The following is a 15,237-nucleotide window of genomic DNA, read 5'->3' as shown; positions in this document are numbered from 1 at the left end:
CACTCTCATGATGATGTTTAAAAGGAAATAAGGGGGGGGGGGGGGGGCACAGGCAGCAATAGAAACCTGACAGATATTCTAATCCCTCTCCACTCTATCAAAAACCTAATGTTTTTCCTTCAGATACACTTTAAGACAAATCCTAAGGATAGTGCAGACCTTAGTTTACCCAATTCAGCCTGTCTTTACTAAGACTAAATCTGCTAATTTGAAGGAAAGTCATGGGTGGCTACAAGGGAATAATCCAAGAGTGTTGCAGGCAGCATCCGCACAGAAATGAAAAAATGTACAACTTCTTTGCTGTGTTGTCACAAATAGTGGTGTATCTGTGTAGAGGTTTAATAAAGTAGAAAAATGAGGACAGAGCACAGTACAGTGCTCAGTTATTTCCCACTCCTTTTGTCTGTAACCAGTTGATCCGGGAGCATCCACTTTGTTGTCCCTCACCCACATTTATGTTGGATGTAAAAAATAAATGGCAATGCCAAGATGTTTCTGATGGCCACCAATTCAAATCAAACTTGCTATAGATGTTTTAAAGCGATTAGCGATACAAGAGGTGGGGGTTCCATTTTTTTTATTTTTTTTAAACTGGCAAGGGGTCAAAAGAACTGTTTTTAAAGAGCAAGTAAACCCCTGGCAATTTTTTTCTTCTTTTTTCAATTTATAAAGAATTGTAAATGTTAATACATTAAAATCGGGAGAAAACGAGGTTGGGAAATACCTTATTTATATTCTTTATTATAGCTTCACTTTCGGGTATTGGCCGCACCATTACTTCTGCTGTTTCTTCAATCTGTTCTTGACGTCATTCCCGCTCTTACTACGTTTCCCTTTGCAAATCTCGCGCATGCGCCGTTGCGCCGAAACCAAGGCTCTCGATTGCTGCTCTGATTCACTCCCCTGTGTAACGTCTTATTCTGTCACAAGGGGGAGAAGCAGGAAGGAGAAGATCAGAGCAGCATTGCGAGACTTCCCTCTGTGCCGTTCTGAGAGGAAGCTCATGAATACTAATGACCCGGCATGCAAAGGAGACAGAAACGGCACATTATGCGTGCCGTTAAAGAATATACCTAGTGCGCAATCATGCCTGACGTCACTCAAGATTGCAGGACGATTGCTATGGAAACTAACACAGCGAGTACTCTTTCACAGGCAGTGATCAGCTGCCTGTGCCATCTAGATTTCAATGAGCTAAAGTTGTATTGGAGGGTTTGCAACTACTTTAAAGCTTCTTCTTTCTTCTTTTTTTTTCTTCTTCTCTGGAGCTGGGCTTTCTAAGTGAGGTAGGTCATGATTAGAGATGTTTTTATGTTGAGGTATATTAAGGTCTTACTAAACCTGCATCATAAAAATTATCAGTATATAAATCTTCAATGAAGAATATTGAAGCATAAGGGCTGGCCTTGTCATCTCCCCCACAAGACGGTGTGTTCCCTGATGGGGTGTCTGGGGGTGAAAGACATTGCCTTTCACCTTCTATTTAGCTCTTAAAAAATTATTTTTATGTTCAAATATGCCTGTTATTTCTGCTCTGTCATTTGTACCCATCCAAATATGTCTCCTTACTATGTACTGATATGACAGATGCTGTTTCTCTTTTGTCCCGTTTAATAAACTTCAATAAAAACAATGGTGTATTACATGCTGTTCAAACTCCTCTCTATGGGATTTTTCTGTATTCTGCAAAAAAAAAATGGTTGCCTATGCTCGCCCACTCTCTCCCCCTTCTGTTCATATCCCCAATTCAGCTGGGGATTTTGCAGAGCACTGCTGGCAGCTCTGCACCCGCTCAGTTTTCAGTGACTTTCTATGCTAAGCATTTCCTCCCTATCACATCTGAGCAGCCCATGTGACTATAGAGATACACAGTGGTAAATTACAGCCCACTCCTTCCCTCCTCCATGCCCATTAACCAGCTAAACACAATGGGAGTAGAATATTACATGCAGATTGATGGAGGCTTCTCGTCCACTCTTATTCTAAGACTGGCAGAAATTTGCTCACGCCATGTTGTTGCTCCAAAAAAATTAAGATTTTATATAAAGTATATAAAGTATATATTTTTTTTATTCTGGCGAAAAATATGTTTGTAATTGATGGGCACAATTCCATATTTATGATAAAAATGCTATATTTAGTTGATCAGAATCCTTGTATTACCCAATTTCTCAACACTCTTTTTGAGGCATTCATTTTGTCCATGTTCTTTGAATTATGTGGTCTGAGAACAGCTTAATATGGGCTTTTCTTCTCTCCTCCCTTTTTTTACAGTTTTCGATGAATATAAAAAGATTTCAAAAAAAGACATTGAGGCCAGTATAAAATCTGAGATGTCTGGAAACTTTGAAGATGCTCTCCTGGCCATTGGTAGGTGTTTTGTGATCTTCTTGTTCTCTTGCGGTTCTCCAGAGATGCAGACATTTTACGTCTTTCTTTAAAATGGCTGGTCGGCGGTAGATAGATGATTGGAAAAAATGTTTTAGGTAACACTAAATTGTCATTAAGAACTAAGCCACATGTGTTATATTTAGAGAGGCCCTGTTGCCATAAAATCACAACTAAAGCCTAAGTTTGGTTAAAAAAAAAATTGGCACGGGGATGTTATCACAGTGTAATGTGTATCTAGTGCTGCCATCTAATGGTTTAAAATAAATCTTCCTCTTCCGATCGACCTCCCACCACTTTCACCCTGTAATCTTCTAGTATGGCAGGGGTTAATGCTTTTAAAAGGGCAGGCATAGTCGGCCAATATAGGTAAGTTCCTGTCACAGCTCCTTTTGCTCTATTAACCCCACTGCACTGGTAGTTTGAGGGTAGGAGGCAATTAGAGGAAGAAGATTTCTACTACACCAGGAAACGGCAGAACAAGGGACACCTCATATTGAAGGCAAGTCATGCCCACTGTTCTGTTTTTTACTTGTCCTGCTGCTCGTGCTTCTGAACTCTGTGTTGAAGACCAAAACTTGTTGAAAAATTATCTGCATTAAACACTTCTATGTCAAATGTTGGCACCCGCTGCTGTGATATGTGGTTTCCTCTGCTGGCCCCTCCCTAGCTGCACCACACAGTAGTGAGGTAGGAACTGGCAGAAGGAACCACAGTGGACAGCAGGGGACCAGATATCTGACACTTCCAATTGGATGCTGACTATCTTGTAGCAAGTGAGTTCGGCAATGGGACAGGTCTTAATTTTGTTCTTTTACAGAGATGCAGCCTTTTGACTTTTTTTAAATTTGGCAACATAATCACCTTTCCCTACAACCACCATATCCATTATGCTGGCATGTGAGCAAACTCCCAGCCACTATAACAGCCCAATTATTACTACTTTTACAGTATTGTAAAAGCCCCCAAAACTGCATGACTTCCCTTTGCCATGTGTCCCAGGCTCGTCTGTCTCTCCTGGGTGCCTGGGACCTCCATGGTGGGTGTCAGGAGAGAGAACTGGTCTCTTTGCTCTAGTATAAACCAAGAATTATTCAACTTGGAGGAGCAGAGTTGATTTTGGGGGCTTATAGAACCCCAATGTCCTCTTAAAGAGAACCTTTTACATGCACTATGCTATCACATGCAAGTGGAGGTTTGTCAGCCCTCTTGTGATGGTGATAAAGTTAAAGGACTCGTTCACCTTTGGGAATATGTTACATGTTCCACCCGTTTTAAGGGTGACGTATTTCTGCTCTTTCAACTTCTCCCTGATTCCCCTTCTAATTGTGACACCAGGCTGGGGATCTTCTCCCCGCACCCATTGCCACAATTTGAAAAAACAGCCATGCGGGTTTCCACCCACATGGCCACGTCATTCATTCAGAGTTCTGCAAATGAACTACATGTACCAACAGCCTTTGCAGCTGAGGGCTATAGTTCTCAATGAACTGCCAGGGCACTGATGAGTACTCTCTTAGTTCAGTGATGTTTTATTTTTTATTTTTTCCCAGGCATTCAGTAACTGCCTGCCCATACAAGGTACAGGCAGACTTTTTTTTTTTTTATTATTTTTTTTTATTTTATTTTTTTCTTCTTTTTTCTTCTCTTTTCTTTCTTCTTTTTTTTTTTTTTTCTTCTCCTTTATTTTTTTTTTTTTTTGCAAAATTATTTGCATGCAGTTTTTCACTGCTCTAGATAACTTCCAAACACATTAGTGATTATATAATATACTGAAGTAGCAGGCTAGCTACTCTGGTACTACAACAAATCTATAGGCAAGTATGTTTAGCAATTTAACAATTTTCAGAAGCTTATAATTTGACAACACTCTGCTTTTGGTATCTGCCTAGAATTTTTTTAAATCTACCTCTAGACGACTTATATTTGGGCACCTTTTACTGTGAATAACTGTTAATCACAGTATAAAAAGCCCTATAGGAAAGCAGAGTAAAGATTAATTTGTAATGTGATATTAACCGACTTATTTGTCACACTCTGTGATTCGTTTCAGTTAAAGCGGAAGTAAACCCATCGATCTAACAGTTTGAAAAAACAGTTACATTCCCGGCATGCTGGAAATGTTAACTGTCACATTGGTTGTGCTCTCAACCAAACTGTCAAACCATCCAATGGCTGGTGTCATAACTGATCACATGTGCAGCTTCATGGCAGTTAAAGATTAAAGGGAGGCCAAGATGGCAGCTTCCTTGGCTGAAAACGATAGGAGGGTTTACTTCAACTTTAAGATAATGGTGACATCCATAAATTTGGCTGTCCGCATTAAATCCCCCCCCCCCCCCCAAAAGTATGATGAAATGTTCTACCCAGGTGTACGCTACATCTGTATTAATAGTAAGTCGGTCTGTGTCCCCTCTTACATTAGTGCTGTTCAATTTTGAATTCCCCTCTAATCTATTATGAATTTTCCCTTGCAGTGAAATGTACAAGGAGCAGGCCTGGTTACTTTGCTGAAAGATTGTATAAATCCATGAAGGTGAGTTATCTGCTGCTCAATTAAATCTTTTACAGCATATTACATCAGTGAGAAAATTCAATACAGAGGGCAGAGCTGGGATCTCTAGAGGTTCCAGTCTATGAAATCTCTATATAGAATATACACCAAGAGCGGTTTCTTCTTTCTCTATGCTTATAATTATCATTGCTGATCCAAAAACACAAACGAGGCTGCTGAGATTTGAAAGTAGAACCTGAACACCATTAATGTGATCCTGTGTGTGTGTGTGTGTGTGTGTGTGTGTGTGTGTGTGTGTGTGTGTGTGTACTGGAAAATGAATAACGTTTTTATGCTGCATTGGGGAGTACCTATTAGCACATCTTTTATTCTTCACTACTGTGGGTTTTTTATGCTAAAATGGATTTTGTTTTATTGGCTTTTTTTTCCTACGTACAACACAACTTCTACTTTCATTCTGATCAATGGGGACTTTAGAGTGTTGATGTTCTCTGCAGTGCGTACAACTTTGTATCCCCTTCCAGTTTTATCAGTTTTCCTATTGGCTGCTGCAGAAACATTCTTGGCTACCTGCGAACTTTAGATATATATAAAAACATCAATTAAAGCCCTCGAAGGAGAAGTGTGGGAATAAAACAAATTCACACTCCCCTCTATAGCTGCAGCATCTATCTACTGCAGGGGTGCCCAACCTTTTGAAGAGTGAGGGCCACTTAAGTTACTTGGTAATTGGTCGCGGGCCACAACGGGCAGTGCGGGTGAGTGAACGACCCACTCTACTCTATTGGCCCTCTGATTCAATCCACACAGATGGAAGGGGACAGATCCCCCTTCAAATTTTTTTTTTTTTTTTTTTATATCAGATTGGAGGTAGGCGGGTGTAAACGGACACAAGTCTGTTTACATCTGCTGCTCCTTAGAAGTGAATGAAGGGTCCGATTGAATCAGACTGAAAGAGGCCTAAGGCTTGTTTACCCACACCGAAGATGCAGCACGGTGCACCTGTGGCTTTTCTGCCAGGTAGATGCATTTTGCCATAGAGGTCTATTATATCCTGCAGGTGTGGTGCACTTTCTGAGAGTGCACCAAACCCGCAGGTAAGAACAGAAGTTTATGGCTCAGTGCAGGTAACTCACAGGTGAAAGCAGCCCAGTAACCACTGCAGAACAGATATGCCCATAAATACGCTGTGATTGAAGTAATCAACTTACATTTAATATTCTGGTATTTCCAGCTCTTGCTGTCTCAGGCAGAGTGCATTTGTTATCACTTCGCCTGTACCAGGAGTTGGCGCTATACAGGAAGCATCGGCTTATGTGGCTGTGTTCCGCAGCTGCTTGCTTCCTCTACTGCCAGCTTCATTTGCAACACTGATGCTCTGGGATGGCGAGTCGCCAACCCGTGATCTGGGCTTGCCAATCCGCCATTCCATAGCAAGAGGTGGTGGCCACATGTTGCCCCAGGACCACTAGTTGGACACCCCTGGTCTACTACAACTTGTGCTGAGAAGCTGAGCCAGCTGTGCATGAGGCATTTGGGTGGCTCTTGACATTGTCAGGATCCTTTCAGAGCCTAGAGTGGCTTTGTGACACTGGCCAACAGTGGGCTTTAGCCTGCGGGCTGTTGCCTGATTCTGGGTCAGGGGAGTGCAAAAGTAAGTGTGCTTCTGTGACCCAGAAGAGACGTGTGACCAAAAACACTCTGAATTTTAAGTATTCGTTTAAAAATGCAGCTAGCATATGAACCCAAATCTGTCTTGAGGAGAGAACAGAGTAAACCAAATGCAGACCTTATCAGTACGTTGCAGCTGCTTCATTGGCTGGCCAGTAGGCTGCTGGTGGGAAGGTGACACCATTGTATTCCTTAAAGCCTAGTACACATGGGCTGAATGTTGGATGGCATCAAGCGATTCAATAGAAGCCAGCCAACATTCAGCCCATGTGTACGGCAGCCAGTTCGACAGAAGCTGGCTGTTCGGCCGGCTTCTGTTAAAGGGTCATGACCATAAAAAGGTCTGCCTACCGGCTCCTGGTCAGCACACTCAGCCAATGGCTGAGAGCGCTGACAGTAGTGTTTTGGCTAGGGGGTATTCCCCTGTCGGAACACAATAGCACAGCAGGGGAGATCTCTGTTCCAGCATCAGATTGTTGGTACAGTGGCTCTGACCTGAGCTATCTGGTTCTCTTTATTTATTTATTTTTTTTTTTTTACTTCGTTCATCCCAAAAAAAACTAGTAGTGTTTTGGGAGGCTTAAAGTGGACCTTCACCCAATAAAACAACCTTTTTCTACCTGGATCCCTCTCACACAATTCGTTTTTTTTTTTTTTTTTTTGTAAGAGTTTCTGACCTTTTATGTTCTGCAGTGCAGCATGTCTTCCTTTCTAGTAAAGAATTATGTACCACCCCTGCTGCCTCCTGGGATGTGCATGTTGCACATCACAAAAGGCAGTTTTACTGATAACCGATGATTTGGAACCCAGCAGAGACCTGTGCCACATCTGCGCACAATCATGGGGTTTCTCGCACATGCAGGCGGACACCGCATATATAAAAGGCATCCTCTGATAGGATAAGGTTGAGATCTTGATGTCCCTGCCCCTCCTTTCCACCTTATCCAATCACAGAATGCCTTTTATTTATAAAAACAAAAAATTTCATTTTTTTAAAGGGGTTGGTGCCCAACAAACAATCCCCTCCACCCCACCTTCCCATGGTTACTAATCAGAAGGGGAGCTGCTTGCCATAGGACCTGGAAAATTGCTATGATCACTGTTGTAGTAGCAACTACTACAATGATTGTCGGCTTCCCAGAAGTCCCTCGGGTATAAGACATGCATGCTTATATTGTACCAAGCTGCACCATTGTAACTCTGATATAAAATCCTAGACTTCAGCTTTAATCAAACATTAGGCATCTACCGGCGCATTATGGGGAAAAATGATTTTTAAATTGGGGTCGTTTTTTTTTTTTGCCCCATGTACTGCAGGATGCTGACCCATTACAAGAGATTCATCTGAGTAGCTAATCATGTAGTAGCTAATTGTGGTTTTAATAAAAAGCCAAGCATGTGTTAATGTGTAGAACTGTGCACAGGTGGGTTCATTGATACTTGTTGCAAGCGGTGGCTTCACTCCAGTTTAAATTCATTCTATTACGATTTAAGCACATCCCGAGGCTATACTATCCTTTGAATATGACATGGAGGTTCTCGATTCAGAATCCTTTGATGTTGGCATGAAATGATGAGGCCCTGGTGGACTGATAAGAGAAAAGCCCCTAGAAGTATAATTTATATTTTTTTAAATTAGTGCCAATTGGTCATCCATAACTAATACTATGTTCATAATAATAGAGTACAGTGTGTATGCAGAGTTTTAATGATTTGGCATACATGCAATATTTGTTGCTGTTGTAGAAATGGGGCTTCCGCATTGAAACAACCTGTGTGTGTGTGTGGATAGATAGATAGATAGATAGATAGATAGATAGATAGATAGATAGATCGGGGGGAGACCAACCTGGTGGCATTGGTGTGGTCCCCAGTTTTTTGAATGTGAGGAGAGCTATAAATACATTTCTTAGAATATTTCCTTCAGCTCTGTGTCACTTTGGCAACTTCTCAGAGGAAGAAGTGACAGTGTCATGTGCTCTCCTGGTAATGTCCGGGTATTTTTCTCACTCGCTGAAGGATTTGTTCTTTTAAGCTCCAGTGGAAGCTGAACCACAGGCGACAAATGAAGAGAGAAGCAGCAGCTCTACTTGGCATTCATTACAGCTCTGCTGTCTGCTCAGGGCATGGAAAAGAGCTAAAAAGACAAAGCGATCAAAAGAACACAGGGAAGAAAGACACAAAACCCCCAAGTATAACTAGGATACAGGTCTCTAAAAATGGCCGACTATTATTATCTCGTTCTATCTATGATGGATATGTGATAATGAAACCCAAAAAGTTTTTGGGTTATCGTAATTGGATAATTTTGGAGGTAAATGCTAAAATCTCCTTTACTTTGGAAAGATTAGGATTGTTGAAGAATCATGTTTGTTTTTTATCTTCTAATGCTGCACTGCAGAACATAAAAGGTCAAACTCTTACATATAAAAAAAATCTAATTGTGTGAGTGGGATCCCAATCTTATCATGTACTCCAGTGGGGTACTTACTTGATCTGTTTCTGTAGTATTAACAGTGAATACATTCTCATGTCACAGGGCCTGGGCACAGATGACAAAACACTTATAAGAGTGATGGTTTCTCGCTGTGAAGTTGACATGTTGGAAATTCGTTCAGAGTTCAAGAAGATGTATGGCAAGTCTCTTCATTCCTTTATCAAGGTGAGAGCAATGCACAGTGGGAGCCACATGAAAGAGCGTTGATGGGAATCAAACCCAGACTGCACTGTTTTTGAAGAAACACATTTTACAACGTGATTTTTGTTGCAGTGGCCTTTATGTAAAGGTGGTTAAGTACTATACATCACATACTAAGTATGAAGCTCATCCTGGATATGAATTCGTTAGGCATGGCTGTCCCATGTCTACATAAAATTGCACACTATAGAAACTATTTTTAAAATGAAAACAAATTATTTTGTGTTAAAAATTCTGATGGCAGCTTGCAAAGATTTGAGTTTTTATTGAAATGAAAGGCACAAAAACCTTAAGACATTTTTTACTAAAAGGTGGCTAAAACTTGTTCATTTCCAGGTGCTCACATTTCCCTGAATATGGTCAGGTTATAATATTAACACAATGGGCTCCATTCGCAGAATGAACTGGCATGACATATTTAGGTTTTGGGACACATTTTGCTTAAATATCGCATGCGATCCTGAAACTGTCAATTCACTAAACCGTTTGTGCTGTATTTACCAAAAAAAGCTGAAAAATGCTTGGTAAATACTGCATGAACAGGCGTTAAAATCCATTTACAGAAGGAAATAATTAAATGCATGTGGAAATTAATTAATCTAAGCATGCGGTATTTGTGGAATGTGTACTGGTTGTTTACCAGTAAATATGGTTGTGAAAGAGAGTCCTTAACTGAGGAGTCATCAGCTGTCAGCAGGGTTCCCAGCTGTCGGCTGGATGTAAAAAAAAAAACTGTGTGGGTCCCCCCTCCCACTGACAGCTGATGACTCATCAATTGTCAAGGACATGGCGGTCACCCACTCCTTAATGCCTAATTTATTACTGTTAATAAAGATGCCACCTAGTGCCAGGCAGTAGCTGCACGTTTTCCCTAGTTAAATACAACAAGACTTAATAAAGTAACTCATGCGGTATTTTAGTGGCATTTTTTTTTTTTTTTAATGCTACAAAAAGATGCAAAGCAATATTTTACCACAGTTTTTAAGGGGAACAATAGCTTTGGTGAATGGAGCCCAATATCCTTTACCTTCACCTAGAAATGTTTTGTCAGGTCCTCTTAGGCTGTCAGAGCAATCATGTCTATCATCATGTCAACTGTTCTGTGGCAAAATATTGGTAAAGTATTTGCCTCTTGATTAGTAAAGGCATTTGACAGGTAAATTCCCATAAACTTATTTCCCTGATATTTTGCTTTCCAGGGAGACTGTTCTGGAGACTACAGGAAGGTGCTTCTGAAGCTCTGTGGAGGAGAAGATTGAGTCTATTACCCACATGTGTCCAGGAAAATTCTTTATATATGTATAAGTCCTACTAGCAGTAAAATAAATCTTTTTATGATGACTTTCATGTGTATATTGTTTTTTTATTTTACTGCCAATAATTGACTGTCCATAGGAACATTTTTTTTTTTGCTTTTGTTTAAAAATACTTTTTTGAATATCAGTCCCCTGGATTCTCCATTGTCCTGTGGATTTACCTTTATACTATAGCAATTAAAATCACATTCCAGCCAAAAGAACAGCTTCACATTTGTGCAGGGGGATGGTGAGACCATCAATCGGCTTTTATTGTTGCCTGGGTCTTCATTGGGGAGATTTTTCCTTACTATCATGGTGACATGACTGGCAAGTGAGGGGACACATACTGTATCTGACAGATGAGCTCCTCTTTCTTTCTGCTTAAAGCATAACTTAAAGTCTGTTTATTAATGTGAGCAGGTACCTTTTTTATGGAGGAAGAGACTCTGGGATTTATTTACTAAAAAAGCAAATCCACTTTTCACTACAAGTACATGTGAAAGTGCACTTGGAAGTGCAGTTGCTGTAGATCGGAAATCAGTGGAAGCTCTGCTGATTTTATCATCCAATCACGTCCAAAGCTAAAATGCTGTTTTTTTTTTAATTCTAATTGCATGTCCCCTTCAGATCTACAGCGACTGGACTTAAAAGTGCACTTGTAGTGCAAAGTGGATTTGGCTTTAGTAAATAACCCCCACTGTCTCTTCTGCCATCAAGCAAAGAAAGCTGGAAAAGGAGGGTGATGGGGGTAATTAGGGGGGGCGTGGCTGTTGCATTACTGGAGAAAGGCACTGTGCGAGACAAGTCTGCCATAAAGTGCTAATATGCTGTGTATACCCATTGCTGAGATTTACTGCAAGATGTCAGATAAGGGCCATGTAATGCTAGTGATCCTGATACAAGGTAGTAACTCACTCAGCAACAGGTCACTAAGAAAGCAAAGAAGAAACACGCCTGCCCATGATCAAAGATGATCTTTATTCAGGGAGTCAATGGAGTGTCAAAGCACTCCTCCTCCCCCTTTTTGCTCTGGGAATCCTCCTGGTTTTGCATTAAACCTGCACTTCCTAAATAAGGTGGATACTGGTCTATATGGCTGAGATGCTAGAGGACCAATTCTCTTTTGGATGCAGAAGGGAAGTGTCTAGGACTCGGACAGGAAGACAGCATAGCTTACATATGCAGAAAAAGCTACTGAAGTGTATAACGGCCTCCACAGTACCTAGACCATTCTGTTATAGTAGGCATTCATTTTAACCAAGCTGGTGCAAACAAAAGTGACAGAAAACATGGAGTTGTGGTTTAAATGTTTGTTAAAATAACATTTGAAATCAATATAAAACCGTTTACAAACCTAAAAGAAATCCAGAATTACCATTGCTCCAATGAGACCAATATGGTGGCTGTCAGCCAAGTGGTTTATTGGAGAATGGTCATATGTGTATGCTGGAGCTGACTGCCTCACAATGTTTTTGGCAAACAATGTGTACAGGCAAGCGTTAGAGTGTTTGAGAAGGTCACATCAACAGCTTTCCATTGAGGCATTTGCATTTGAGAACAAGGATTGTTTCCATCAATATTCAAGCTTTGGTATCTTTTACTGAACTAACCAATGGGGAAAATAAAAAGAGGACGATGTACAATATAAACATTAAATGCCTATAAACACTTGCATTATGTTATGTGGTGTGCAATCCAATTCCAGAAGCTGTCTGTAAAGTTTTAGATGCTTCCGAAGGGCAGTGGAGGCACTTGGAGGATACTAAGAGCTCCCTCACGATGAAAGCTCCGGGCATCGGCGGTAAAGTGCCGCTATTTTTGGCGGCGCTTTACCATTGTCTTAGAGGCGCTATATGGCCACTAGCGGGGTGGTTTTAACCCCCGCTAGTGCCCGAAAAAGGGTTAAAACCACCCGCAAAACACTGCTGCATTGGCGCTTTGCCAACGGTTCGGCAGCGCTGCCCATTGATTTCAATGGGCCGGGGCGCTTTAGGAGTGGTGTATTCACTGCTCCTACAGCGCTGGAAAGAAGCTGCTTGCAGGACTTTTTGTAACACCCTGCCAGTGCAGCGCCCCAGTGAGAAAACATTTGGGCTTTCAAACTGGGATTGCAGCTGAGGCTTTTTTCAGGCGCTTTACAGGTGCTATTCTTATGCCGCATACTCACGACCGGACTTTGACAGCAAAGGGCCGACGGAACAAATCCGTTGGACAATTCAGTCGTGCGTGGGCTCAATCGGACCTTTGCTGTCCAAAAATCTGACTGACTTTAGAAATATAACATGTTTCAAATTTTTCCGCCACAACTCTGCCGGACCCAGTTCCTATGGAGAAGTCCGCTCATCTGTATGCTAGTCCAACGGAAGAAAACGGACGCTAGGGCAGATATTGGCTACTGGCTATGACCTTCCTTATTCTAGTCCGGTCATACATCATCACGTCCGAATCCTTTGGTGTCCGTTGGAACTCCGCCGAAAGTCCATCGGGAAGACAGTCAGACCTGGTCTGCTGGAAAGTCCGGTTGTGTGTATGCGGACTCGTATAACTGAAGTATGGTTGTCGCTGCAGTAGCCAGAGATGGGGCATACATCACTAAAGCAAAGTTGGTTTTTACGATACAAATGGCTAAAAATAAGCTTGCCCGTACTTCAGTTTTTAAAATCAATATTTCCGGAGACGGTACAAGGACTATGGGGAGGGGGTGGGGGAATGGTGTATTACTGCACTTCCCCTACTTGTCTGAAACCTCTCCCTGCTGCTAATCACTGTCCATGACAGACAGGTGAACTGTCCCTACACTATCCATACGCAAAATGTGCACCAAGCCAGGGAGCTAGGGTATTAAACTCTGCCTGACCCAAGATGGCCACCAGAGTCGCACAGGCTGCCAGCATCAAATTGGATAGCTGCCCCAGTGACCCATGAAAACCATGGGAACCATGTTACTCTTGACTTCCTCTCCCTCTGCAATGCTACTGCAATTGAGCACCACCAGTAGTGGAAAAAGAGTGCTCCTGCCTACACCTGTACTGGTGTCTGTATAGTAAAAGTCTTCAGCTACAGTATTTGTAGATGCTGACTTTTAATTTATTTTCAGAATTACTAGAGCTCTTTAATCAACTCCACAAAAAAAAAGTTTCCCTGGCACTTTGCTTCACCTCATTGAGGACTCCTCTCCCAGTACTGTCATGTTTATCCTAATTTCTTCAGTTAGTTTAGAGATCGCTTGTTTATTAGAAGCTATAGATAAACATATTAGTTCTTCTTTTCATATTCTTCATCCAGCTAACCTAGTGTTATGGCCATAAAAAAATGCTGCACTTAATTTGGAAACTGCAATTATTCCTTCTTTGCCATTGGAATAACTCTCTTCATAGTGCTAAAAAGTTATGTATGAGCTGCGGCTGAATTCCCAGTGACATAATACAGATATGATGCATGCATATTATATAATCCTGCAGAGACCATTATCCTAGTTAAGTAGTTTACTTGTGACTAAATGTTGTTTTTGTATGCCAGTTGGATAATTGATGTTTAATAATACTATGTATTACATTGGATCTGAACTCAAAGGTCTCATGCACATTGGCTTTTTAGCCGTGGTGCACGGGACTCTGGTGTTCAGGTGCGGGTGGGGGGTACAGGTGCACAGTCCAGCTTTTCGGCCGCCAGCCTGTATAAGTCTATGAGAGACTGACAGCTGCTGCAGCTGGACTGTGCACCAAGTGCTACTAAGGTTTAAGGCCATATATGCCCAGGAACAAATGCTCCCAAATAAGCCATATGCACATTGCACCACTAGCTGCCATGAGGTCTAGTGTGAACTAACTCCAGAGACTTGTTTGCACATGTGTTGTCTGTGCAAAACAACCTGCAGTCAATTTTTTTTACAGAGCAGTGGGGGGGTGGCTGACAGGTGTTCAGGGGGGCAATATTGTGGTTTCTGGATTGCCTGGGTAGCACTCACTCCAAAAGGAGCTGCTTGCTGTTCTGGGTTTCTTGTTCATGTGCCCACGACTCTGCAAATAGCCTCATGCACTCTTTACACACCTGGCCGGGTGGGGAATATTTATTGCAGATGTACAATGTACATTATATTCAGTAACCTGGCAGAAAAAGGGAGATCAAACAGCAATAATACAACATTTAAACTGAACAGCAAAAAAAATAAGTGTGTGTGTGTGTGTGTGTATATATGTATGTAGATAGGGATATATATATATATATATATATATATATATATATATATATATATATATATATATATATATATAAAAAATTTAGTGTTTCTTTATAGTATGTATATTTTATACATACTATAAAGAAACACTGAATTATTGTAGAGAGCAACTCCTATTAAAGTGGTTCTAAAGACATTACATGTGTAGCGCCCACCCTAATTTTCTGGGGACTTGGACGCCAGCACTTTTATGCTTAACCACTTGCCACCCGCCCGCAGCCAAATGACGGCTGGGAGGTACAGCTCTCGTTCTGGGTGGTCGTCATATGACGGCTTGCCAGAACGACTGATCTCGGGGACGCGCGGCGGCTGCGCAGTGTTGCTAGGGCATGGCACGACCCGGATTTGTGTAAAGAGCCGCGTCACATGTAAACACGGAGAGGCCGGTAATCGTCGCTCCTGGTCTCACTCTGACAAAGTGTGAGGA

The 15,237-nt window shown here is 41.6% G+C and overlaps 1 protein-coding gene across 2 annotated transcripts in view; it reads left to right on the top strand.

Annotated features, from left to right (window-relative positions):
• The window catches only part of ANXA4 (annexin A4), a 124,352-nt gene extending 113,739 nt beyond the window's left edge, over window positions 1-10,613 (top strand). For both annotated transcript variants that reach the window (XM_077469456.1, XM_077469457.1), the window contains exons 10-13: window positions 2,275-2,370; window positions 4,866-4,924; window positions 9,114-9,236; window positions 10,472-10,613. In XM_077469456.1, coding sequence (XP_077325582.1) covers window positions 2,275-2,370; window positions 4,866-4,924; window positions 9,114-9,236; window positions 10,472-10,531 — 338 coding nt within the window. In that variant the 3' untranslated portion in view covers window positions 10,532-10,613. The remainder of the gene's footprint in view (window positions 1-2,274; window positions 2,371-4,865; window positions 4,925-9,113; window positions 9,237-10,471) is intronic.
• Window positions 10,614-15,237: the final 4,624 nt, after the last annotated feature.

Source organism: Lithobates pipiens, unplaced genomic scaffold (genome assembly GCF_037356315.1).
Source record: "Lithobates pipiens isolate NorthernLeopardFrog02 unplaced genomic scaffold, aLitPip1_a1.2 Scaffold_8, whole genome shotgun sequence".
Classification (NCBI taxonomy): domain Eukaryota; kingdom Metazoa; phylum Chordata; class Amphibia; order Anura; family Ranidae; genus Lithobates; species Lithobates pipiens.
This window is presented reverse-complemented; position numbering and strand designations above follow the sequence as displayed.